The 24,675-nt window shown below is 45.0% G+C and overlaps 1 protein-coding gene across 1 annotated transcript in view; it reads left to right on the top strand.

Moving 5' to 3' along the window:
- The window catches only part of LOC311244405 (GPI transamidase component PIG-T-like), a 78,460-nt gene that overhangs the window by 33,961 nt on the left and 19,824 nt on the right, over positions 1 to 24,675 (top strand). The window contains exons 6-8 of the mRNA XM_084333895.1: positions 11,470 to 11,567; positions 13,978 to 14,134; positions 16,847 to 17,047. Coding sequence (XP_084190021.1) covers positions 11,470 to 11,567; positions 13,978 to 14,134; positions 16,847 to 17,047 — 456 coding nt within the window. The remainder of the gene's footprint in view (positions 1 to 11,469; positions 11,568 to 13,977; positions 14,135 to 16,846; positions 17,048 to 24,675) is intronic.

Raw genomic sequence — 24,675 nt, 5'->3', positions numbered from 1 at the left:
GGAACCCGGAAACCGAACTCCGTTGCGGAAAGTATACACGAGTTGTGGACAGCGACTCCTACAGGTCGGTTGGGGACGCCTGCACAGCAGAGACAGGAAATGGCGGGGGTAGTGTGAGCCTCCCACACGTTACACCTCGCCAATGAGAGTCCGCGCTGGCAGGTGAAAAGATGTGACAGGCTGCCTCCTCGTGTACCGGAGGGGACACGTGATGCAAGGCTTCTATCCTCCCTACAACCGGCCAGTGGGGGGCATATGAGAGCAACGTTCAAGACAGGGGGGGGGGAGAATGGGCACAATGGAATTGGGATGGGAGAAAAATAGAAAAAGAGGAGAAAAAAAAATCTTCAGTCTAAAGTGAAAGCCAGACTGGCATTTCTCTTCCATAATAAAGATTCCGTCACACGCTCCACAAAACTCACCCTTGTAAAGATGACTGTCTTGCCCATCCTGGACTATGGTGATGTCATTTATAAAATGGCTTCAAAGACGGCTCTACACAAACTGGACACGCTTCACCATTCTGCCATCCGCTTTGCCACCAATGCACTCTTTAATACACATCACTGTGACCTTTATAAACTGGTTGATTGGCCTCCCTCCACAACCGCCGACTCCAACATTGGTTCCACTCCATTTACAAGACAATCCTGGGCAAGACCCCACCTTATCTTTCCTCCCTGCTCCACCTTTCTCATAGCACTTACGGCACAAGATCAAGCGACCTCATCAAACTAAACATCCCAAGATCCAAGACCACCTTCGGCCGAAACTCCTTTCACTTTGCAGCAGCTTATGACTGGAACGCTTTTCAAGACACCCTTAAACTTACAGCTCTTACTCCACTGACTGCCTTCAAGAAAATACTCAACACACTCTTAGTAGATCCCTCCTGCTCTTGCTGATACCCCAGTTTCACACTTGCATATACCCGGGCCTCACACACAACATACAAGCACTCATTCATACTCGCACCTAGACACACGCATCAGTTTGCATACACATACACATGCATGCACACACACACATACACATACTTTCACCCCCCCTAATCCTCCCCTGTTTATTTCTTTTGTACATAGGCTGTGCATGCGTTTGTTTGTTTGCTTATGTTATGTGTATGATTCTTAACACATTGTGCGCCATAAACGGCATAAGTCGTTATTGCCCACCATGCGTTGAAAGCCAACAACGGCGTAAATCGTTTTTGGGATCAATATTTCATTTTTTCGCCATGGCATTCATAATTCATCCAGCCTCCCTCCGGACTGCAGCGGCACCCTGTCTGAGATTGCAACGCCTCAATACCGTCGCCTGGTGGATGGTCGGGCGAGTTACACTCACGTCAAACCGGAAGTGGCGGTCAGTGCATCGAGGAAATCCCTCCGGCAGTCATATCTTGTTACGGGACTCCAGACAAACACTCTAGTGCATTTGGATCGCTTTCGAAACGCAATAATCTATATGATTTCGGCGTTTATTGCGCCATACAAACCGGAAATGGATCTAGGAGATCGGCGTCAAATAATTGGGATCTTTTTCCTCCAGTCTTATCGGCGAACGGTAAGAGGACACTAATGTTATTTTCAGCCCGATTGTCCATTTCCTTGTTTGCAATCAGTCTGATCAATATATCAACCCATACTAAATAAATCCGTTACTGACTGTAAGAGCCAATTTACATGGTTGTAGTGCCATGTGTTTATATGTTATGCATTTGTTTTGTTTTTATGTATTTATGAATTCTGCCTCTATACATTGTGCCTGCCAGCCTGCCCAAAATGAGTTTGTGGCATCAGTACCCGTTGCTCACCAGTAGGTGACATACTCAGCTACTTAATGAGTAACGGGACTGATGACAGGCAGGTGTGTTTGGTTACCGGTAGAGCCAAACAGTTTTTGATCGTCAAGTCGTCAAGTTGTCACGTCGACACGGCACGTTGTTTGTTATCGTTTTGTTTGTAGGGTAAAGTGTTTTGTTTGTTCTTTTGAAAGGTATCGTTTGGCAATTGCGTTTTATCACGTTTGTGTGGTAAATAAACCCATTTGGGGTGTTATTGGAACGAACCTTGTGGACATTCATTCCTTTCACCAGACGGTTACAACAGCGGCCACAGACGCGTCAATTATAGGTTTTTAGCCGGTAGCAGCCTCCTCAAGGGCTTATAGATTTATTGTTTTGTTAAATCAAGTTTGGCCCTTATACAAGTCAAAAACTAGTGCTCTTTAGTATAAAGGTGGATTGAGAACCACACCAAGAGCAAAGCAAGTCAAAAACTTGCTCATCAGTAAAGTGGATCAGCCAGAACCACAGCAAGACGAGCAAAGTAGGTTTAAGCTTTGCGCAACAAGAAACGTTGAGGACAGCGGGGAAGCCATTCAGCCTCGCTTTGATGCGCGCGCGGAGCTGATGCGTTGAGGACTGCGTGGGATTTGCGCAGTTCCAGCTGTTGGATGTCAACATAGCCAGGAGCTGAGAAGCGCTGAACGTCAACCTACTCATCAGAGCTCCGACTACAACCAACGGTACCCAACGTCAGCTGCCAACATTTTCATTGGTAGGCTACAAGCCGAGGTAAGGTAGCGCTACCCCTTTTTTTTGGCCATGGTAAATGTGTGCACACAACTCTTACGTTTTGCGAGCATAAAGTCCAATGCATTGGTAGCTGAAAATAGACTGCGCGTACCAGTCTACCGTTAACTTTGATTTGTTTGTGCGCGCCACCGTTGGCGTTGAATGATAATCCGTTATGTGCGCCACGCACAACTATCGTTGACTGTTTGAATCCCTTCGTGCGCGCCGGGCATAACGTTATTGCTTCAATCATTTCACTGCTGATTGTCAACATGAGCGTTGCGGATGACAATCAAGACATTAATAATGAGCAACTCGTCGGTGCAGAGGCGGCTGTGAAAACTGTCACAATGGAAAAAAGGGAAATTAAACTGACCTTAAAGGCTGTAATGGAAAAATTGGGAAAATTGGAAAATAAAAGATCAGATATATTAAATAAGGCACAAAAGTTGTACAAAATGATGGAGGTATTTATGCACAATGCTGACGTGACAGGGGTACAAGATGTATTATGTGAATATGTAAGGCTGTGTGAGACAGCCAAATCTGTACAAAATGAATTTATGAATACGTCAACTATGTCCCCGGACGAAAATACATTACAAACTGCCTGGTTTGGGTCAAGAATAAACACGTTGGAAAGCTTCCACATGCTTGTTGAGAGTTGGCTGGCACAAAATATGGCAATTACAAATAGCCAGGGTGAAGTGCACTCAGAACCTGTGCACACAGAGGATGTGCACACTGTCTGTGTAGACACAGAGGCTGTGCACACAGAGGATGTGCACACAAGGGAGGTGCACACTGTCAGTGCACCCACAGAGGACGTGCGCCCAGACAACATACAAACAGTGGTTGATGATGTGAAACCAAATGACAGTATTTCAAATATCTCCTTTGGACGCTCACAAGGCAGCAGAAAGAGTGGTAGCAGTGCCAGCTCTGAACGCCTCATAGCAGAGGCTAAAAGAGCATCACTGCTGGTGAAAGCAGCATACTTAAAGGAGAGACAAGCTCTGGAGGATCAAGAGGAAGAGTTAAGGAGGAATAATGAGGAGCAAGAGCAACAGTTAAGGAGGAGCAAGGAAGTGTTAAGGAGGAAAAAGGAGCAGCTTGAAATGGAGGCTGAGTTGGCTGTATCCACTGCCCATTTGGCTGTTATGCATACTACGTCAGATGCAGGGAGACGGTCACGAACCTCTAGCCAAAGGCATGTGGGAAATCACACTGGACCTACTCATTCAAGCCATACTGTGCTAAATCCAGCAGCACAGCAATTCAGCACTCCTATGCCAGAGCCTGTTGTCAAGCCAAAGGTTAAACCTCACCTCTTCCACATGCCCTCACAAGGTGGAGCTGCTGCACAACCAACCCTCTTCCACTTGCCATCACAAGGTGGAGCTGCTGCACAACCACCCCTCTTCCACATGCCATCACAAGGTGGAGCTGCTGCACAACCACCCCTCTTCCACATGTCATCACAAGGTGGAGCTGCTGCACAACCACCCCTTTTTTACATTCCACCACAAAGTAGAGCTGCTGTCCAACCACACTTGTATCAACCCTTTCAAATGCCACCACAAGGTGGAGCTGCTGCGCAACCACAACTGTATCAACCGTGTTTAATACCACTTCAAGGAGACTTGAGTACAGTCCTGCAACGGCAGAATGAAATAACAAGTGCTCTTGTTCAACAACAGTTCACAATGTCTCTACCATCAAAAGACATACCTCCATTTGACGGTGACCCGCTTCACTATGGGAGCTTTATAAGATCTTTTGAACACAATATTGAAAACAAGGCCAGCAAAGCTGATTGTTTATATTTTTTGGAGCAATTCACAACGGGACAACCACGTGAGCTGGTAAGGAGTTGTCAGCACATGATGCCTGACCGTGGTTACGACATAGCCAAGGGTCTCCTGAAGAAGCATTTCGGGAACGAATTCAAAATTGCTTCGTCATACATTGAAAAGGCCTTGGCATGGCCGTCAGTTAAGTCTGAGGATGTAAAGGCGCTGCAGGCCTATTCTTTGTTCCTGCGCAACTGTTGCAACGTTATGGCAGATATGCAACACATGCAGGAGCTCGACATGCCAACCAACATGCGCAGGATTATGACCAAGCTGCCCTACAGGTATAGGGAAAGATGGAGGACAACAGCTCATGATTTACTGGAGCGACAAAATCGCAGAGCTGTTTTTAACGACCTTGTTACATTCGTGGAACGTCAGGTTACAATCCTTTCTGACCCACTTTTCGGCGACATCCAGGATCAACCAGCCATAAAGGATGGATTGAGTAACAGGAACAAGTCCCAGCCTCAGTCCAGGTTTGGCAGAGCTAAAGGCAACAGCTTTGCTACAACGGTAACACGTCTGGACTCCAAAGAGCCATTGAGATCTGTCCATAGGGGGCGTGATTTCAAAATGGAGAAGTCCAGATCATGTATGTGTTGTTTTGGGGACCACTCTTTGACAGAGTGCCCGCGACTGAAAGGAAAGAACCACAAGGACAAAATTATCTTTGTGAAACAAAAGGGGATTTGTTTTGGATGTTTGTGTTCCGGTCACATGAGTGGTGATTGCGACAAGCGCCTAACCTGCAAGATTTGCGGAAAAAACCATCCAACCATACTCCATATCGACAGGCCATACCCCAGCACAGATGGTCAGCCTAAGACATCCGTTAGCGTCACAACAGCCACTCAGACATGTGGTCTTACTGGGGCCGGCGGAGGTGGTTGTAAGTTGTCCATCTTGCCAGTCCAGGTCAAGTCCACAAAGGGAGACAAGATATTGCAAACATACGCCTTTCTCGACCCTGGCAGTTCTGCAACATTTTGTTCTGAGCATTTAATGAATGCATTGAATATGACTGGACGACAGACCAACTTCCTTCTGCGCACCATGGGACAGGAGAAAGTGGTCGCAAGTACCTCCTTGAAAGGTTTGGAGATAGCTGGTCTCAATGGAGACACCTTCTATAGCCTCCCAGAAGTCCTTTCTCAAAGAAAAATGCCTGTGACCAGTGAACATATTGTCTCACAGGAAGATTTGGTGAAGTGGCCTTACCTGTCTGATGTCCAAATTCCCAGCATAAAGGCGAATGTTGACCTATTGATTGGCACCAATGCACCCACGTTATTGGAACCTTGGGAAGTGGTTAACAGCCGTGGAAATGGTCCATATGCTGTAAGAACTGTTCTGGGCTGGGCGGTCAATGGGCCCCTTCAAGCAAGCGATGGTCCTGAAAATGGGATTGCAGTGGCCAATGTCAATAGGATTTCTGTGAGCAGATTGGAGGAGATGCTAAGCAACCAATACAACCATGATTTTAATGAAAAGAATTCGGAAGAAAAGGGAATGTCAAGAGAAGATGTTAGATTTCTGAAGATCATGGAGGAATCGGCACAGCTCATGGATGGACACTATAGTATGAAGATGCCCTTCAGGAGTGACCAGATTACTCTGCCCAACAACCTCTGTGTGGTCAGGCAACGGCTACTTGGATTACAGAGGAGGTTCGAGAAAGATGAAATCTTTCACAAGGAGTACACCAGCTTTTTCACTGACGTGATTAGGAATGGTTATGCTGAGGAAGTGCCTCAACATCAGCTATATCGTGAAGTCGGACAAGTTTGGTATGTTCCCCACCATGGTGTACATCACCCAAGAAAGGGCAACTTAAGGGTTGTGTTCGACTGCGGCGCTGAATACCAGGGAACTTCACTGAACAACGAACTGTTACAAGGCCCTAATCTCACCAGTTCGCTACTGGGTGTTCTGGTAAGATTCAGACAGGAGCCAGTAGCGTTCATGGGAGACATAAAGTCAATGTTTTACCAGGTCAACGTTCCTGAAGAACACCGGGACTTTCTTCGCTTCCTCTGGTGGCCTAACGGCAACACAAATCTGGAGGTTGTGGAGCATCGAATGACAGTACACTTGTTTGGGGCAGTTTCATCCCCAAGTTGTGCGAGCTACGCACTGAAGAAGACTGCTGAAGACAATCACAATCACTTTTCTGCTGATATTGTCAAAACAGTCAAACGTAACTTCTACGTGGATGATTGCTTAAAGAGCCTACCCACAGAGGAAGAAGCAGTTATCATGATTCAAGCTCTTTCAGAGATTTGTCAGAGAGGCGGATTCACCTTGACCAAGTGGACCAGCAACAGCCGGTCAGTACTGCAGTCAATTGCAGAAGAGCACCGGGCAAGAGACTCAAAAGAGTTGAATCTGGACAGAGATGAGCTTCCGATGGAGAGAGCCCTGGGGCTACTGTGGTGCGTGGAAACTGACACGTTTAAATTTAAAATGGTCAGGAAGGAGCAACCGCATACCCGGCGAGGTCTACTGTCCATCGTAAGTTCAGTGTACGATCCCCTGGGTTTCATTAGCCCAGTTACACTGCCTGCCAAGTCCATGCTGCAGGAACTGTGTAGAAGAGGGTGCAGCTGGGATGAGAACATTCCAAAAGATATTGAACACCAATGGATAAGATGGTTGGAGGAACTGGAAAAGATGACGTCATTCAAAGTCAATCGATGTGTTAAACCCAAAGACTTTGGACGCCCCACTCGGGCAGAATTGCATCACTTTTCCGATGCTAGCGAACATGGATTCGGGACTGTTGCCTATCTTAGGCTGCAGAACAACAAAAACAGTATCCATGTTTCCTTCATGTTGGGAAAAGCAAGAGTCACGCCCCTGAAACATGTAACCATTCCGCGTCTTGAACTGACAGCTGCGGTCCTGGCAGTCCGAGTGGACCAGATGTTGAAGACTGAGCTTGAACTGCCACTGGATCCATCAACATTTTGGACAGACAGCACGTCAGTGATCAAGTACATACAAAACGAGGACAAGCGCTTTCATACCTTCGTGGCAAACAGGGTGTCAACCATTAGAGATATGACTGACGTGTCTCAATGGAAGTACATCAACACCAGAGACAACCCCGCTGACGACGCATCCAGGGGTATGAAAGTTGAAGAACTGCTGACGGATGACCGATGGATTGAGGGCCCAAAATTCCTCTCTCAGCCCATGGAGAAATGGCCTTCTTATACAGCAGACTGCATTATGGCCAGCGACGATCCAGAAGTCAAGAAGCCTGTTGCTGTGAATGTGATCATCACAGACTCACCTAGTGCTACAGAACATCTTGTCACTTACTTCTCTGAATGGAAGAAGCTCAAGACAGCTGCAGCATGGTTTCTAAAGGTGAAGAGGACTCTTCTAGAACTGGCACAAAGGAGAAAGGAGTTGCAGGCTGTTAAAGTCCTTGAGAAGGATACACATGGTGCTTCCAGGCACATCGAGACGGAGATGGAAAAGGCCAAAGGAGCCCTGAAAGGGCAGACCTTGTCATTGGATGACCTATTGAAGGCTGAAGTTTCCATCATCCGATACTGTCAGCAACAAAGGTTCCAGAAGGAAATGGCCGCACTAGCAGCTGGAAAACCAGTTGCACGAGACAGTGTGACCTACAAGCTGGACCCTCGAATGGATGATGGCCTTTTGAGAGTTGGTGGACGACTGAGTAGAGCAGCGATGCCTGAAGAAAGAAAACATCCACTCATTCTGTCTAAAGATCAGTACATTTCCACACTCATACTGAGGCACATCCACCAACAACTAGGACACAGTGGAAGAAACCATACATTGTCAAAGCTTCGTAAGAAGTTTTGGATCACAAACGCCAATTCGGCTGTGAGGAAGATCATTGGAAAGTGCGGGTTTTGCAGGCTCCATTGTGCAAGGGTAGGAGAACAGAAAATGGCAGACTTGCCCAAAGAAAGGCTTCTGCCTGATTTACCCCCCTTTACGAATGTCGGCGTTGACTACTTCGGGCCATTTGAAGTGAAGAGAGGTCGGAGTACATGTAAGCGCTACGGAGTAATTTTTACCTGTTTCTCAAGCAGAGCGGTCCACTTGGAAGTGGCGCCTTCTCTGGATACAGATGCGTGCATCAACGCCATACGTAGATTTATCTGCAGAAGAGGCCAGGTATCCCAGATGCAATCTGACAATGGAACAAACTTTGTGGGAGCAGAGCGAGAGTTGAAGGAGGCTCTTGCAGCTCTGAATCATGAACGGTTGCAAGGAGCTTTGCTCCAAGATGGAATTCACTGGAAATTTAACCCACCAGGAGCATCCCATCATGGAGGCGTGTGGGAGAGAGTTATCCGCATGGTAAGGAAGGTTCTCGCATCTGTTTTGCATTTGCAAACTTTGGATGATGATGGATTGCACACTGTCATGTGTGAAGTGGAGGCAATATTAAATGGCCGCCCCATCACCAAACTGTCAGACGATCCCAACGATCTTGAACCACTCACTCCCAACCATATTCTCCTGATGAAAGGCAAGCCACTCTTATCACCTGGGCTCTTTGTGAAGGAGGATCTATATGTGAAGAGGAGGTGGAAGCAAGCTCAGTATATTTCTGGACTTTTTTGGAAAAGATGGGTACAGGAGTACCTCCCTCTCCTCCAAGAACGGCAAAAGTGGAGTCAGCCCAGGAGAAATTTTGTACCTGGAGATATTGTCGTGGTAGTCGACTCTGCAGCTCCTCGGGGCTCTTGGCTCCTCGGCAGAGTTTTGGAGACATTCTCAGACAAGAACAGCTTGGTGCGCTCAGTGCGTCTGAAGACCAAAACAAGTGTTTTAGAGCGACCAGTAACCAAGCTTTGTCTTTTGCACGAGGCAATAGTCTCAAATATCTGATTTGTTTTGTGATTATGGCACACTTTGGCTCTTTTTGTTTTTCATTTTATGTTAATTGTTATGTTATGACATTTAACAATTAGAGGCCGGCGTGTAAGAGCCAATTTACATGGTTGTAGTGCCATGTGTTTATATGTTATGCATTTGTTTTGTTTTTATGTATTTATGAATTCTGCCTCTATACATTGTGCCTGCCAGCCTGCCCAAAATGAGTTTGTGGCATCAGTACCCGTTGCTCACCAGTAGGTGACATACTCAGCTACTTAATGAGTAACGGGACTGATGACAGGCAGGTGTGTTTGGTTACCGGTAGAGCCAAACAGTTTTTGATCGTCAAGTCGTCAAGTTGTCACGTCGACACGGCACGTTGTTTGTTATCGTTTTGTTTGTAGGGTAAAGTGTTTTGTTTGTTCTTTTGAAAGGTATCGTTTGGCAATTGCGTTTTATCACGTTTGTGTGGTAAATAAACCCATTTGGGGTGTTATTGGAACGAACCTTGTGGACATTCATTCCTTTCACCAGACGGTTACAACAGCGGCCACAGACGCGTCAATTATAGGTTTTTAGCCGGTAGCAGCCTCCTCAAGGGCTTATAGATTTATTGTTTTGTTAAATCAAGTTTGGCCCTTATACTGACTATCAAGGAATTATAAACAACCCCCCCCCCCCCTTTCCTTCACGCATGATGAAGCATAATGTATACCGATACATTTGAATTTTTTAATATAGCGTGTATAGGAAAGAAACGCCAATCGATAATCTATCATATGCGTCAGGGCCTATAACTAGAGTTTTTGGAATTACAGCAGAAAAGCTTAAAAACATACTTATATTCTCTGTTGGTGACAGGTATACACAACTCGGGTTGTTAGGCTCACGTCATTCACCAAATGGGTCATGTGGTGTCGTAGTAGTAAAGTCAGCTGTTCACCGGCGGGTTTCTGGAACAGTAATGATGAGGGAGTGAACGGGGAAGTCACACTTTGCTGACCGCACGCACGCTACACTATGATAAATCAAACCGTGACTCACTCTATTTTTGATACTATATGAACTGTTTTTAACTCCAATAAACTAACCAAACACAGTATCCTGGATCCGTGATTATGTGGCGAGCGGCGCGTCTGGCAGGTATCATTATTTCCCCGTGTTAGTCTCTCTGTGACTGCAGTATGTTTGGACAGTCGCCATACATTCTCGAAGGTATTAACAACAATGTATGCATGAAAAAATATAACGTTCCCACATCCGGAACGATAGATAATCGATGTTGAATGGGCCATAGTAATGTCAATATAGCAATAACATTTAAAAAGTTATAGCCCTGCAAAGAAGGTAAACATCTCCATAGGGTTACAGTGCTGGCAGACTGGGTACAATGATGGGCACAATGCCCAGCGCCCAATGTGTTAAAGGAAAACTCCAACATTTGGGGAAATTAGCTTATTTGCCATCTACCCTGGAGTTAGGCAAGAAGATACATACCTTTTTTCTTCTCTGTGCATGTAGTAGGAGTAGGAAGACGTGCACCTAGCTTAGCGTCAGTCACTGGAAGTAGGTTCCTTTATTAGCCTAGTTCCAAACGTCTTCCTACTCCTACTGCATGCACAGAGAAGAAAAAGGTATGCATCTTCTTGTCTAACTCCAGGGTTCCCAAAATGTTGGAGTGTTAAGATACATACCTTTTTCTTCTCTGTGCATGCAGTAGGAGTAGGAAGACGTGCACCGTTAGCCTAGCTTAGCGTCAGTCACTGGAAGTAGGTTCCTCCATTAGCCTAGTTCCCAACGTCTTCCTACTCCTACTGCATGCACAGAGAAGAAAAAGGTATGTATCTTCTTGTCTAACTCCAGGGTAGATGGCAAATAAGCAAATTTCCCAAAATGTTGGAGTTTTCCTTTAACTGTGTTTTTATTTTGTTATTGGTATGTATGTATGTATGTATGTATGTATGTATGTATGTATGTATGTATATGTGTATATTTGTACTCCTCTTGGACCAGATCGACATTGTAAATAAGAAATCTGTTCTTAATGTTTTATCTGGCTAAATAAAGGTTAAAAATACAGTAAGAGCAAAATGGCCATTGTGTGAATATGCTCAATGTGGACATTTATCCTCCTTTTTTAAACTCTTTGTTTATGTGTTTGTTTCCCCGCAGAGTGGTCTCTGTTCAAGATGTTTTCTCGCACTCTGACTGAAGCCTGTCCCCTGGCCTCCTCCAGTAAAGTCTACATTGACATCACAGACAACCCACTGGTGAGCAAACAAACAGCTTTACCACGCACTCTGCTGTTATCCACTATGCTAATTCACTATGTTGTTATTTTACCTAATGCAGACCTCGATAGAGAAATCCTAAAATAGGACACCAAGACATTTGGTAACAAATGTTAAAGGGATCTTTGCAACCCTATTTACTACTCACCAGTGATGATGTTGATTGGTAGAGTTCTTGCGCAACACAATCCACGATGTTCCTCATGCTAGCTCTGGCTAGTTAGCCACAAACTAATGCAAAGTCAATGGGGACAAGCTCCTGTCTGTACATGTTGACTGGAGACAACTGAAATCTTCTCCACACGTAGTAGGTTTCAGTTGTCTTCATTCAGAACTCAGAACTATCCCTTTAAAGTGAAGAAATCTGGTTGTAAAACGCTAAATGATGTTGAGTTAACCCAGTGTTTTTCAAAGTGGGGGGCATGACAGGGGGGGCCTTGAGATTTATTAAAAGAAAAAAATTGGATTACAGAAAATTATCACTAAAGTGCTATCTGTTGCAGCTGCACTGTTCTCCATGAAAATACCATTTCTCAAAATCTGAAAATCATTATTTAATAAAACACAGAAAAGGATCACCAAGTTACTCTGGATAAAAAAAACCTTTACAGACAACATTGAGACAAAGCTTCCTGACACATCTCCATCCAAACTCTTGGAAGAACTCTTTGAAATCTCATCTGATACCACCTAGAGAGCTAGTTTCAGAGTGTGGTGCTGAGTACCAAGTATCTCATCTCATGGCCCACCAAGTATCTCATGATGCAGCAATTAAGGTGTTGATACCATTCAGCACCACATACAGTATCTGTGTGAAGCTGGCTTTTCATACATGACAGCTCTAGAAACAAAATATAGGGCCAATTTGAAAGGTCACGATATTGGTTAGGGCTGGGCGATATAACGATAACGATAAATATCGCGATATATTTTAATAATCGATATCGAATATCGAAATTTAAAAAAAATCGATTTTTTTTTTTTTTTTTTTTTTTTACCTGCAACAGGGCAGTTTTAAAACCAGAGACAGTGGACAGACTTGTCTTTCTTGCCTGCAACTTAAAGTAATGGCTTTGCTTGTCCAAATGACAATACTGACCAAATTCAGATTTATTTTTCTCTTGTCCATTTATTTTGTTTGCTTTCTAATTTAAAATACATTTTGAAACCGTCTGTACACAGTAGGCTATGTGTGCTAGCAGAACTAGACTCCAGTCACGAGTCACAGTGCACATGTGCGGTGGTTTGTCCACCAAAAAAGCGCCAAAAGATCGAAAATAAACTAGCAGAGCCAGAACTGTTCAACTCCTCTGGAGCCACAGCCAGCAGAGAAGCCGGTTTACTTTAGCTTTTAAACCAGCTGCAGCCTGAGAACTGGAGTGTGAGGGGATGTAACACTAAAGATGGCGGCAATGACAAAGAATTGCTGCAAAATAAACATACATCTGTTGTTTAAAAAAAAAAAAAAAAAAAAAAAAAAAAATTATACTTATAACAATTCGATAATTATCGATATCGAGAAATAAAATAAAATTATCATATCGTTATCGCGATATGATTTTTTTCCATATCGCCCAGCCCTAATATTGGTGTTATTTCAATAAATTTAAACATGGGCCATTTCATGACTATTTTGTTTTGGTTCGCCAAAAGGGGGCCTGACAGAAAAAGTTTGAGAAGCACTGATTAACCTAATAATATGCGGTTAACCTCTGTACACATGGAATACCCTGCAAAAGACTCTAAAGCTTGGAACATTCCCGTCATTCATGGAGTTTAAAGGCATTGCACTTGACCTATGTACTGAATCATGTAATTGTTTTTAATCCATCATTGTAGTAATTGTAATTCATTGTAATTATTAACTGTTATGATATTTGTGTCCTTTGTTAACTCGTCATCACTGTAAATGAGGGAAACCTCAGTGCTTTCACGAGTATAAATAAAGGTTTGAAATGAATATTCAACAGATTCATCTACTTTACTTTCATTATGCTAGTACAGACATAATGTTGATGTCATAATTTACGTCATAGACATTTATGTGTGAGAAACAGCAGCGGTCATAGCAGCTTTCCCTTCAGAATGTATCTGTATTACATGTATCAGCTTGATTAGACACCATTGAAACTAGCGCATGTAATATCTTCATGAAGAAATGATAGAATAAAATTTTCCTTGACATGAATATGACTTTATCAAGCCAGTATTTCACACTTTACAGCTCCTTTTTAAAAGCAGATACCAGTTAATTGTATGACTGGGTTGTGTGCCATCCCTCTCCCTACTTCCTGGTTCACGACCATTCTCTATTGACCACAGGACAGCCCAAAGCAAAAATGCCCCAAGAGATTTTGGGGGGAAACATTAAATCTATTATCTCCTGCAGGGGGAGCTGTTTGAGCTGACACCGGCCACTGAGCTGCTGAGCCAGGCAGTAGTGCTGGGGGACAGGAGGACCTACTCTGTCTACGACCTCACCCAGCAGGCCACCTTCGGCTCCCTGCGCTCCCTCAACATGCTGCTGCGCTGGAAGTCCACTGACGGTGAGTGTGAGCCTGTGGCAGTGGTGGCCTAAAGGGTATCTGGCTTGTGATTGGCCAGTTCGATCCCCAGACCGGTGTGGGAAGGGAATGAATAAAGTTCTTGCTGTTGATGTGTCCTTGAGCAAGGCACTAAACCGCCAACTGCTCCAGTGGAGCAGCTCAGTGGTCAACAGTGTCAGACTGTGGTTGTACTGGGCAGCTCCTAGTGGTCAACAGTGTCAGACTGTGGTTGTACTGGGCAGCTCCTAGTGGTCAACAGTGTCAGACTGTGGTTGTACTGGGCAGCTCCTAGTGGTCAACAGTGTCAGACAGTGGTGGTACTGGGCAGCTCCTAGTGGTCAACAGTGTCAGACAGTGGTGGTACTGGGCAGCTCCTAGTGGTCAACAGTGTTAGACAGTGGTGGTACTGGGCAGCTCCTAGTGGCCAACAGTGTCAGACTGTGGTTGTACTGGGCAGCTCCTAGTGGTCAACAGTGTTAGACTGTGGTTGTACTGGGCAGCTCCTAGTGGTCAACAGTGTCAGACTGTGGTTGTACTGGGGCAGCTCCTAGTGGTCAACAGTGTCAGACTGTGGTTGTACTGGGGCAGCTCCTAGTGGTCAACAGTGTCAGACTGGTAGTATGGGCAGCTCCTAGTGGTCAACAGTGTCAGACTGGTTGTACTGTGTGAAGGAGGGTGTTGCTGAAGAAAAAGAAAATCAACAAAAGCAACCATTAAAAATATATTTTAACAAAGGGAAGATTAAAACAAGGTGGCATGAAATTAAAATTTCACTGACTATGCAAAAAAAATTGCCCTTTGTCAACAAAAACATGTCAATATTAATATTGATTAATTGATTGTCAATAACGGCATTCGTTAGTACAACAGCATATGCTGAACAGGGTGATGGCTATGAAAAAAATGCACAACCAAGCTGAAATTGACTTTAAATTGCTCTTACCTGTGGCTGGTGAGATTACAAAAAGAATATTCCAATTATTTGATTGCCATCTGCTAGATCGTATGTCCATTTGGCCCAGGCCATAATTCCCCACAGCATAATGAATCTGGCGTCCCGAAAGCGATTCAATGTGATCGTGTATACCCCTCTGTCCACGTTACGCAAAAACTCCGCCCGGATGAATTTCAATGACTCACATCCCCATACACAGTCAGAAAGGAAGTGCGACATCGGCCGCATACCACCAGGCGGCAGCATTGTACCTTTGCAATCTCAGACACATTGCATATGGTACCACAGCCATCCTGGGTGATTTATGAATGGAAATAGCGAATAAAAGAAATAACGATCCAATAACGTATATAATATATACGTGGTTGGCGTTATTCGATTGGCGGACAAACGCGTATTAAATCGTTGTTGGCGGCCATTGAGTTAAGTTATGGGCATTTAAATTAGCTGAAGCTGTAGTTTTCATTATTTATTTGGTTGTTTGTGTTGCCTTTAGAGCAGGGGTCAGGAACCTTTTTGACTGGGAGAGCCATAAAAGCCAAATATTTCTAAATATATTTCATTGAGAGCCATATAGTATTTTTAACATATAATAAATTAAATATGTCTTACTTTTAATGCGACTTCTGGTGCTGCATGGTTTTGCTGATGGCCTTGTAATCTGGTTCATACGTGGTGAGATTGAGCTTCATGCAGGCGTTGAGGCTTCCATCAGTTAAACGTGAGCGTAGGTTGGTCTTAATGTTCCTCATATGCGAGAATGACTGCCCACATGCATATGTAGAGCCAAACATGGTCAATACGGCAATACTCACGCTGCATTGTGTGGTATGTCACAGGAAGCTCGTTCCAAGTTTTAAGAATCAGCTGGTCTTCAGGTTGAAGATTTTAAATTTCTGTCCACTTGTGTTCCCTCGCCAGCTCTGCTCGCTATATCTTCAGCTACAGATACTATTAGCTGTATCTTCAAAACTAATTTCTGTTTACTTTAAAATGACACAGTATTATTAAGAAATATCACAAGTATTAAAATTTTTTTTTTTTTTTTTTTTTTTACTCAAAATTTTCTGGGAGCCATATGCTGTCACCAGAAGAGCCATATATGGCTCGCGAGCCATAGGTTCCCGACCCCTGCTTTAGAGGAAGAGCACCTTCTCCAGTCTCCCATCTGGCTCCACATTCACCTTCATTTATGGAAGTTAGTGGATGGAATGCACACGGTTGCTTCCATTTATAAATCAGCAATCCATTAAATCTCTGCCTATTCAGTCCACCATGCGTAATATATCAGTTATATGATATGATTTGAATGAAGACATTAGAAATTGATTTGCCAACAGGAATGTCCTCTATGAAATGGGAAAATATATCAAAATCCAACATATCGCGATACAAAAATATGTATGGTGGCCGTGGGGCAGAAAAACACATCACAACATTTATATCAATCAGCTATATTTTATTTTGCTATAGTAGTGATCACAAATTAGATGACTTGCCTTAGATCACTTTTACAAGCTCTCCGTCTGCCATTACATAATTTGTATGCAATGAACTTGCTTGATGTAACGTTACAACATCAACTCCTTCAAATCGTGGTTGTACCGCATCATGAGATGAGCCTATTATCCCTCCTGCATCCCCTTAACAATTGTGTGTATTGAGCCGTACTGTATTGTACCCATTCTGCAATCTGTTAAATAAAGTTTTCATTCATTCATTCATTCATTCATCCCCTCCTTCCCCCCACCTCTCAGGTGACATGCTGCGTCCCCTCCTCCACGGCGAGCGCTACGTGGCGGGTTATGGTCTGCAGACGGGAGAGATCCACACCCTGATGTACAACTACCACCCCTACAGGGCCTTCCCGGTACTGCTGCTGGACACGGTGCCCTGGTACCTCCGCCTCTACATCCACACACTCACCGTCACCAGCAAGGGCAAGGACAACAAGCCCAGTAAGAGACACACACACACACACACACACACACACACACACATGCACGCACCACTGTCGCACCAGCAAGGACAACAAGCCCAGTAAGATGCACACACATTCTCGCAAATATTTACAAAGAAAACTAAAAATGACTGCTCTAGCATATACAAATGAAAGTGTAGGCTCTGTCTATATTTTACAATAACTTCTAATTTCAGATGCCACTTTTGGCCACAGGGAGGAGTACATGAGCTATGTTTTCTATCTTGGAACATTCCAGTTCATTTCCAGTTTCTCCTGGATCTCTTCATTTCAAACCTTTCAAACCTTTATTTATACAGGTACAAATCTCATTGAGACATTTACAACATCTCATTTACAAGAGCGACCTGTTCCACCAAACAAACATAACAAATACATAAAACAAGTTCCAGACAAAAACAAGACCAGTAACACAACTAAAAGTCTAAGGGAGGCAAAAATCTAGATAAATTAAATTAAGGCCCCCATGGATGACCTTTCAATATTGCGTATAAGAAGTTTAAAATCCCCAATGGGAATTAGGTTCGGGAGCCTCAGTTCCTTCTGTAATAAGTTCCACGTACAGTAGATGGGGCAGAATAGAAAAAGGCTGTTTTTCCGAGTTCTGTGTGGGAAAATGGTACAGAGAGAGTTAACAGATCCTGTGACCGCAGGCCAAAACTACTCCGTTTCTGCACCATGAGGGATGATAGGTAAGAAGGGAACAGACCAAGGAGAGATTTATAGATGAAGCAGTACCAGTGATACTACACGCAAGTGTAGAATCTCAACGCCCCAGTTTTAAGTACCTCGGAGTCCAGGGGCGGCTACGTGGCGTAGTGGGCAAGGCGCTCGCCATGAAATGCTGGAGACGCTGGGCTCGTCAGTTCGAGCCCAGCGCTCCACATTTGCTTTCAGTTTAGCTGGTCGTCCGTACTAATATACATTGGCCGTATTAGGGGGTGGGAAACTGATGGGTGGGGATCGGGCATTGTGGACAGCGACTCCTACAGGTCGGTTGGTGCGCCTGCACAGTAGAATCAGGAAGTGTCGGGGGCAGCGTGAGCCTCCCACGCGTTACTCCTCGCCACTGAGAGATCGAGCTGCGCCGGTGAAAAGATGCGACTGTTGTTACCTCAAGTACCGGAGGGGACTTGTGCTATGTATGACTTAGTCCACATTGCAGCCGGCTTGTGGGAGGCAAGAAACAGCGTCCGTGACAGGGGAGGGTTGAATTGGATGATACGAAATTGGGATGGGAGAAAATATAGAAAATGGGAGAAAAAGTGGATAAAAAAAAAAAGTACCTCGGAGTCCACATATCCGAGGACTTGACATGGACCACACACATTGACAGTGTAGTCAAGAAGGCACGGCAACGCCTCTACTTCCTTAGGTGCTTAAGGAAGTTCAAAGTGAGTCAAAAGATCCTTAAGAACTTCTACTCATGCACAATAGAGAGCATCCTGACTGGCAATATCACCTCCTGGTTTGGGAATAGCACCGCACAAGACTGTAGCAGACTACAGAGAGTGGCCCGTTCAGCCGAACGCATAATTGGAGGTGGGCTTCCGACTCTCCAAGACATTTACAACAAGCGTTGCATGGGTAAGGCTAAGAGAATAATTAAAGACTCTAGCCACCCAAACAACTGCCTCTTTGAACTGCTGCGGTCAGGCAAGCGATACCGGAGTCTCATGGCAAGCACAGAGAGACTCAGAAGGAGCTTCTATCCCCAAATCAGGATGCTCAACGACAATAACACTATGTAACAAACCATCAAATACACTCACAGCACACACATCCACACGCACACACTCACTTTAAATAAACAACTCACTGTAGCACCCACTTTACCCACTTTACCCACTTTAGACACTTTAACACACTTTATATTTATTGGTAAAGAGATTTGCACTACAACTCATACCTCATTGCACTAAGTTGTACCTCATCCCATTTCTGCACTGTACTGTATATTGTATTGTAACTCGGTTAAAAAAATGTCTCTACTCTGTATTGTATATGGTATTTTTTTCTTTCTTTTGTTTACACTTGTTACTTACTTTTGACTAGTATTTTATACTTATCTATTTTCTTTTTTATCTAGCACACTCTCAGGAGCAGAACAGAAAAAAGCATTTCATATACATTTACATTTACATTTAGTCATTTAGCTGACGCTTTTATCCAAAGCGACTTACAAGTTCTGTACGACAAGCCATCAGGAAGAGCACAACTCTATCAGCTGAGTAACAATGTTCATCAAAGTGTTGAGTGCTACAGTGTAGGTTAGTTTATTAGGACAAGTGCATGACAGTATGGTTAGTTAGGGTTAGATTTTTTTTTTTTTTTTTTTTTTTTTTTTTAATTCAGATAATGGTTGAAGAAGTGCGTCTTTAGTCGACGGCGAAAGATTGGACGTGTTTCGGCTGTCCTAACTGGGGTGGGTAGTTCATTCCACCATTGTGGGGCAAGGACTGAGAATAGGCGACTTCTCTTTGATGACCCTCCCGGAGCTTGGATAGGAGTAGGTCTGAGGCGGCCAGAAGATGCAGAGCGTAGGGGTCTTGAGGGTGTGTAGTTAGAGACCATTGACCGGAGGTAGGCGGGAGCAGTTCCCTTTGCCGCACGGTATGCTAGGTCGAGGGCCTTGAAGCGGATTCGTGCAGCAATGGGGAGCCAGTGCAGGTCCCTAAGAAGTGGGGTGACATGGGCCGACTTCGGTAGGTTTGAGATCAGGCGGGCCGCTGCGTTCTGAATGAGTTGAAGAGGCTTAGTGGCAGTGGCCGGGAGGCCAGCGAGCAGTGCGTTGCAGTAGTTGAGGCGGGAGATGACTGTTGATTGGACGAGGAGTTGGGTGGCTTCTTTTGTCAGGAAGGGGCGTATCCTTCTGACGTTGCTCAGGAGGAATCGGCAGGTTCTGGTTGTCGCTGCGATGTGAGCAGAGAAGTTCAACTGGTCGTCGAGGACAACACCAAGGTTCTTGGCGGTCGGGGACGCGGTCACAGCTGCATTCTCGACTGTGATGGAAAGGTCGGTCAGGGGGGAGGATTTAGCCGGCAGGTGGAGCAATTCTGTTTTGCTTAGGTTCAGTTTGAGGTGGTTGGTCGTCATCCAGGCGGAGATGTCGGACAGACAGGCCGAGATCCGCTCAGAGACGTGGATATCTGAGGGAGGGAAGGAGAGGAAGAGTTGAGTATCGTCGGCATAACAGTGGTAGGAGAAGCCATGAGACGTGATAATGTTACCCAGTGATTTAGTGTAGAGGGAGAAGAGAAGGGGTCCTAAAACCGAGCCCTGGGGGACACCCGTCCGCAGGGGGCGGGTGGCCGACAGGGTCCCTCTCCATGACACTTGGTAGGAGCGGTCATTGAGGTATGATGACAACCATGTCAGCGCAGAGCCAGCCACTCCCATTCCTGCGAGGGCCGCGAGGAGGATCTGGTGGTTGACTGTGTCGAAGGCTGCAGATAGATCTAGGAGAATCAGGACAGAGGAGAGGCCTTTCGCTTTTGCTAAGTGAAGTGCCTCTGTGACCGCAATGAGGGCTGTCTCTGTGGAGTGACCAGTCCTGAAGCCTGACTGATTAGGGTCTAGGAGGTCATTCTGTAAGAGATAAGCAGTAAGTTGGTTGGATACAGCACGTTCAAGTGTTTTAGAAAGGAAGGAGAGAAGAGAGACAGGACGGTAGTTGCCTATGACGGTAGGGTTCAGGGATGGTTTTTTTATGAGGGGCGTGACTCTGGCTTGTTTTAGGGAGGTGGGGACCACCCCCGAGTTGAGTGAGGAGTTGATGGTTGCAGTTAGGAATGGGAGGATGTCTGGTGCTATGGTCTGGAGGAGTGGGGAAGGTAGCCGGTCCAGCTGGCATGTAGTCGGACGGTTCGACGTTACCAGTGTCAGGGTCTCGGCTTCTGTAATGGGAGAGAAAGATGACAGAGTGAAGGATGAGGTTCTCGATTCAGCATTTGGAATGGGTGGGGGTTGGGAGAAGGAGCTGCGGATGTTCTCCACTTTTTCCTCAAAGAAGATCGCAAAGTCTTCGGCAGAGAAAGATGAGGGAGGGGGGGGTGGGGGGGGAGTGAGGAGGGAGGACATGGTAGCATGCAGTTTGCGAAGATTCTTGGCAGAGGCCTCGATCCTATGGTGAAAGAAAGAAGCTTTGGCATTAGTAATGGTTTTGGAGAATGTTAACAAGAGGTTGTGATATGTGTCGATGTCAGCAGTGAGGCGTGACTTTCTATACTTCCTTTCAGCTGCTCTCAGGACCTGTCTTTGTTCTCTCACTGGATCTGTCAGCCATGGACTGGGTGGGGAACGGCGGGCAGGTTTCTCAACGAGGGGACAGAGCTTGTCGAAGGAGGTTGCAAGGGCTGAGAGGAGGGTGGAGGTTGCCATCTCTGTGGAGAGCAGAGAAGGTGTCACTCAAAGGTAGAGTGGATAGTATGTCAGAGGAGAGGGTGGAGGGGGATAGGGAGGGCAGGTTGCGTCTGAGTGAGACGGTTTGAGTTGGGGTGAAGACCTTTCGGTTAAGCATGAGAGTTAGTGAGAAGGATATGAAGGAATGGTCAGATACATGTAGGGGAGTTACCGTGGTGTTAATGATGCTGGAGTTACGGGAAAATATGAGATCCAAGGAGTTGCCTGCTTTGTGGGTGGGAGGCATGGCAGTGGGAGTCAGGTCAAATGATTGTAGGAGGGAGACTACTATGACTGACTGAGATGAGTCAGGCAGGTTGAAGTCGCCCAATAGAAGGAGAGGGGTACCATCTTCCGGTAAGGAGCTTAGAAGCATGTCCAGCTCATCTGTGAAGTGATCGAGCGGACCTGGAGGGCGGTAGAGTGTAACAATGGTGAGATTGAAAGGATTAGAGACAGATACTGCATGATATTCAAAAGAGGAGAGTGACAGTGCTGGGAGGGGTGTTAAGTTTGTAGTCCATGAAGGAGATGTCATGAGGCCAGTGCCTCCACCCCGCCTGGAAGGTCGAGGTGTGTGAGTGAAGTTATAGTTTGTAGATAATGCTGCAGGTGTTGATGAGTTATTGGGGGTTATCCAGGTCTCAGTTAGAGCCAGGAGCTGCAGATTTTGACTATGGGCGTAGGCAGTAATGAAGTCAGCTTTCTTGACTGCTGATTGACAATTCCATAGGCCTCCCTGTACTGTGACAGGTGTATTAGTGGCTGTAAGAGGGTAGGATAGATTAGCCGGGTTGCTAGCAAACTGCCGTGGGTGGGTTGAGTCTGTTCTGGGGGAGCAGATTGTGGATATGAGACACATTGTGGTGTCAAGAGTGGCAGGGAGGAAGTAGAGAAATAGCAGAGTGGGAGGGAAAGGGAGGTTTTTCAGAGTGGAGTGTAAGATAGGATTATGATGTACTTAGCACTGGGTGGATCCCTGGATTCCTCCGTGGATAACTCCAGGAAAACTCCTCTTTGTCCCTCTTCGTTTCTCGACGCTTCGCTGACGCTAAGCCAGCAGGCCTTTAAATCCCTATCACTAATTAGTGCTTTCTAACACCTGGCCCTTAATGGGTCACTTAAGGAAACAAAATGGCCGCTTTAAACACGCCCCTTAATCAAGTCAGCTGGTCAAGTCAGCAATCAAGTCTCAGTTTAAAGATATTACTAAATGACTTAAAATGTCTTACCCTGATGCAGTGTAAGTCTCTCAGTGAATGAGCTGTCCTTCCACAACAGAATGTAGTACAGAGGTATATAAAAGTATTCTGTATTTTTGTATGACAACTAATAAAGAAACTTGAAACTTGAACTTGGTAGACAGTGTCTTAAAGGAACACACCAACATTTTTGGAAATTAGCTTACCATCTTCTCCAGAGAGAGACACAAGAAGATAGATACCAGTTTCCTCTCTGTGCCTTCAGTAGAAAGCTATCTGGCTGCATGTTAGCCTAGCTTAGCACAATGAATGGAACCAGACATGTACGGTTAGCCTTCGGGAGAGGCTGCCCGTTAGTTGAACAATGTGTAGGCTACCCGTACATGTCCGCTTCCATTCATTGTGCTAAGCTAGGCTAACATGCAGCCAGATGGCTTTCTACTGAATGCACAGAGAGAAAACTGGTATCTATCTTCTTGTCTCTCTCTGGAGAAGACGATAAGCTAATTTCCAAAAATGTTGTCGTGTTCCTTTAACAAGTGAAAAGTTAACCCATTCTCTGCCACCACTTTGATCATCCTAAACCATTGATTGATTGATTGATTGAAAACTTTATTAACAGATTGCAGAATTGGTACAGTACAGTACAGCTCAATACATACAATTGTTAAGGGGATGCAGACCAGAGAAAGACTTTCGTCTTGTTTACATCAGGGTCCCCCATTTTCAATTCATCGTAACATATATGACATACATGACATACAGATAGACAGTACTGCTACATCTATACATTTGTGACATACCAGATTTGCAATTACAGTACTGTTTGTGATACAAAAAGAGTCCAGAAAAAAAAGAGTATATACATTTGACGTAGAAACTGTACATTGGATTGGGTAGGTGGGGGTGGGGGGGGGGGGGGGGGTTGGGTAGGAGTGGGGGGGGGTTGGGTAGGAGTGGGGGGGGGGGGGGGGTTGGGTAGGAGGGGTGGGTGGGGGACACTGTACAACTGTACAAACAAAACTGTACATTGGATTATTGACAAGACCATACTTGGTAATTTACTGTACATTGGAGGGGGTTGTGTTCGGACATTTACAGGGGCCAGTTTCGAGTTGCAGTCTCCCTTAGGTGTTTTTTGAGTGTTTTTGAAAGTGGGTAGTGATTCACATTCCTTTACAGCTTTGGGTAGGGCGTTCCACATTGATGTGGCATAATTGCGAAACTTGTTTAGTCCCTTGTTTGAGCCGAATCTGGGTTTAACATGATTTGTGGTTGTATTGCTAAATTGACATTACTATGGCCCATTCAACATCAATTATCTATCGTTCAGGATGTAGGAACGTTTTACTTTTTCATTCACACATTCATACTAAAATACCGTCTAGAGTATAAATATGTTTTTATCGTTTTCCGCAGTATTTCATAGAACGTGAGATATAGGCATAAATGCATATATTAGATTATCAAATGCAGTTTGATACCGATCCATGCTATATTAAAAATGTCAACTGTACATGGTCCTAAACATCATGACTGATCATCTGCGGGTGAACGGAGGGGGGGGTCGTTTATAATTCAATGACCGACGTTAAATGATTTATTTAGTATGGGTGATATCAGGGTTTGAAATTAACGGGGGCTTGGGGCATAATGCCCTTGAAAATGGACAAAATGCCCTAGAAAATCAGTTAAGGGGGGCACAAAATGCCCCCGACAGTTTACTAATTATATATATTTATCCGGTAATGGAGCGTCTGTGTATCGTACGGTTCAGATGACGCGCAAATAAAAAAAATCATTTGGCGGAGCCGGGAGGTGAGCACTGGCTGCAGCAGCAGCACTGCAGCCAGCCAGGTGCTAGTCAGTTTGTGTACAAATGGCAAGCACAATCTAAATCAATCTTCATTACGACTTTAAAAACATAGCCATTAACATTACATAGGCATACACACATCTTGCCATAGCGTTAGCAGTTTGTACAATACAACGCACGTTTTAA

This window comes from Notolepis coatsorum, assembly GCF_963971535.1.
Source record: "Notolepis coatsorum genome assembly, chromosome: 17".
Classification (NCBI taxonomy): domain Eukaryota; kingdom Metazoa; phylum Chordata; class Actinopteri; order Aulopiformes; family Paralepididae; genus Notolepis; species Notolepis coatsorum.
The sequence above is the reverse complement of the archived record's forward strand: the minus strand, read 5'-3'. Positions and strand labels throughout refer to the sequence as shown.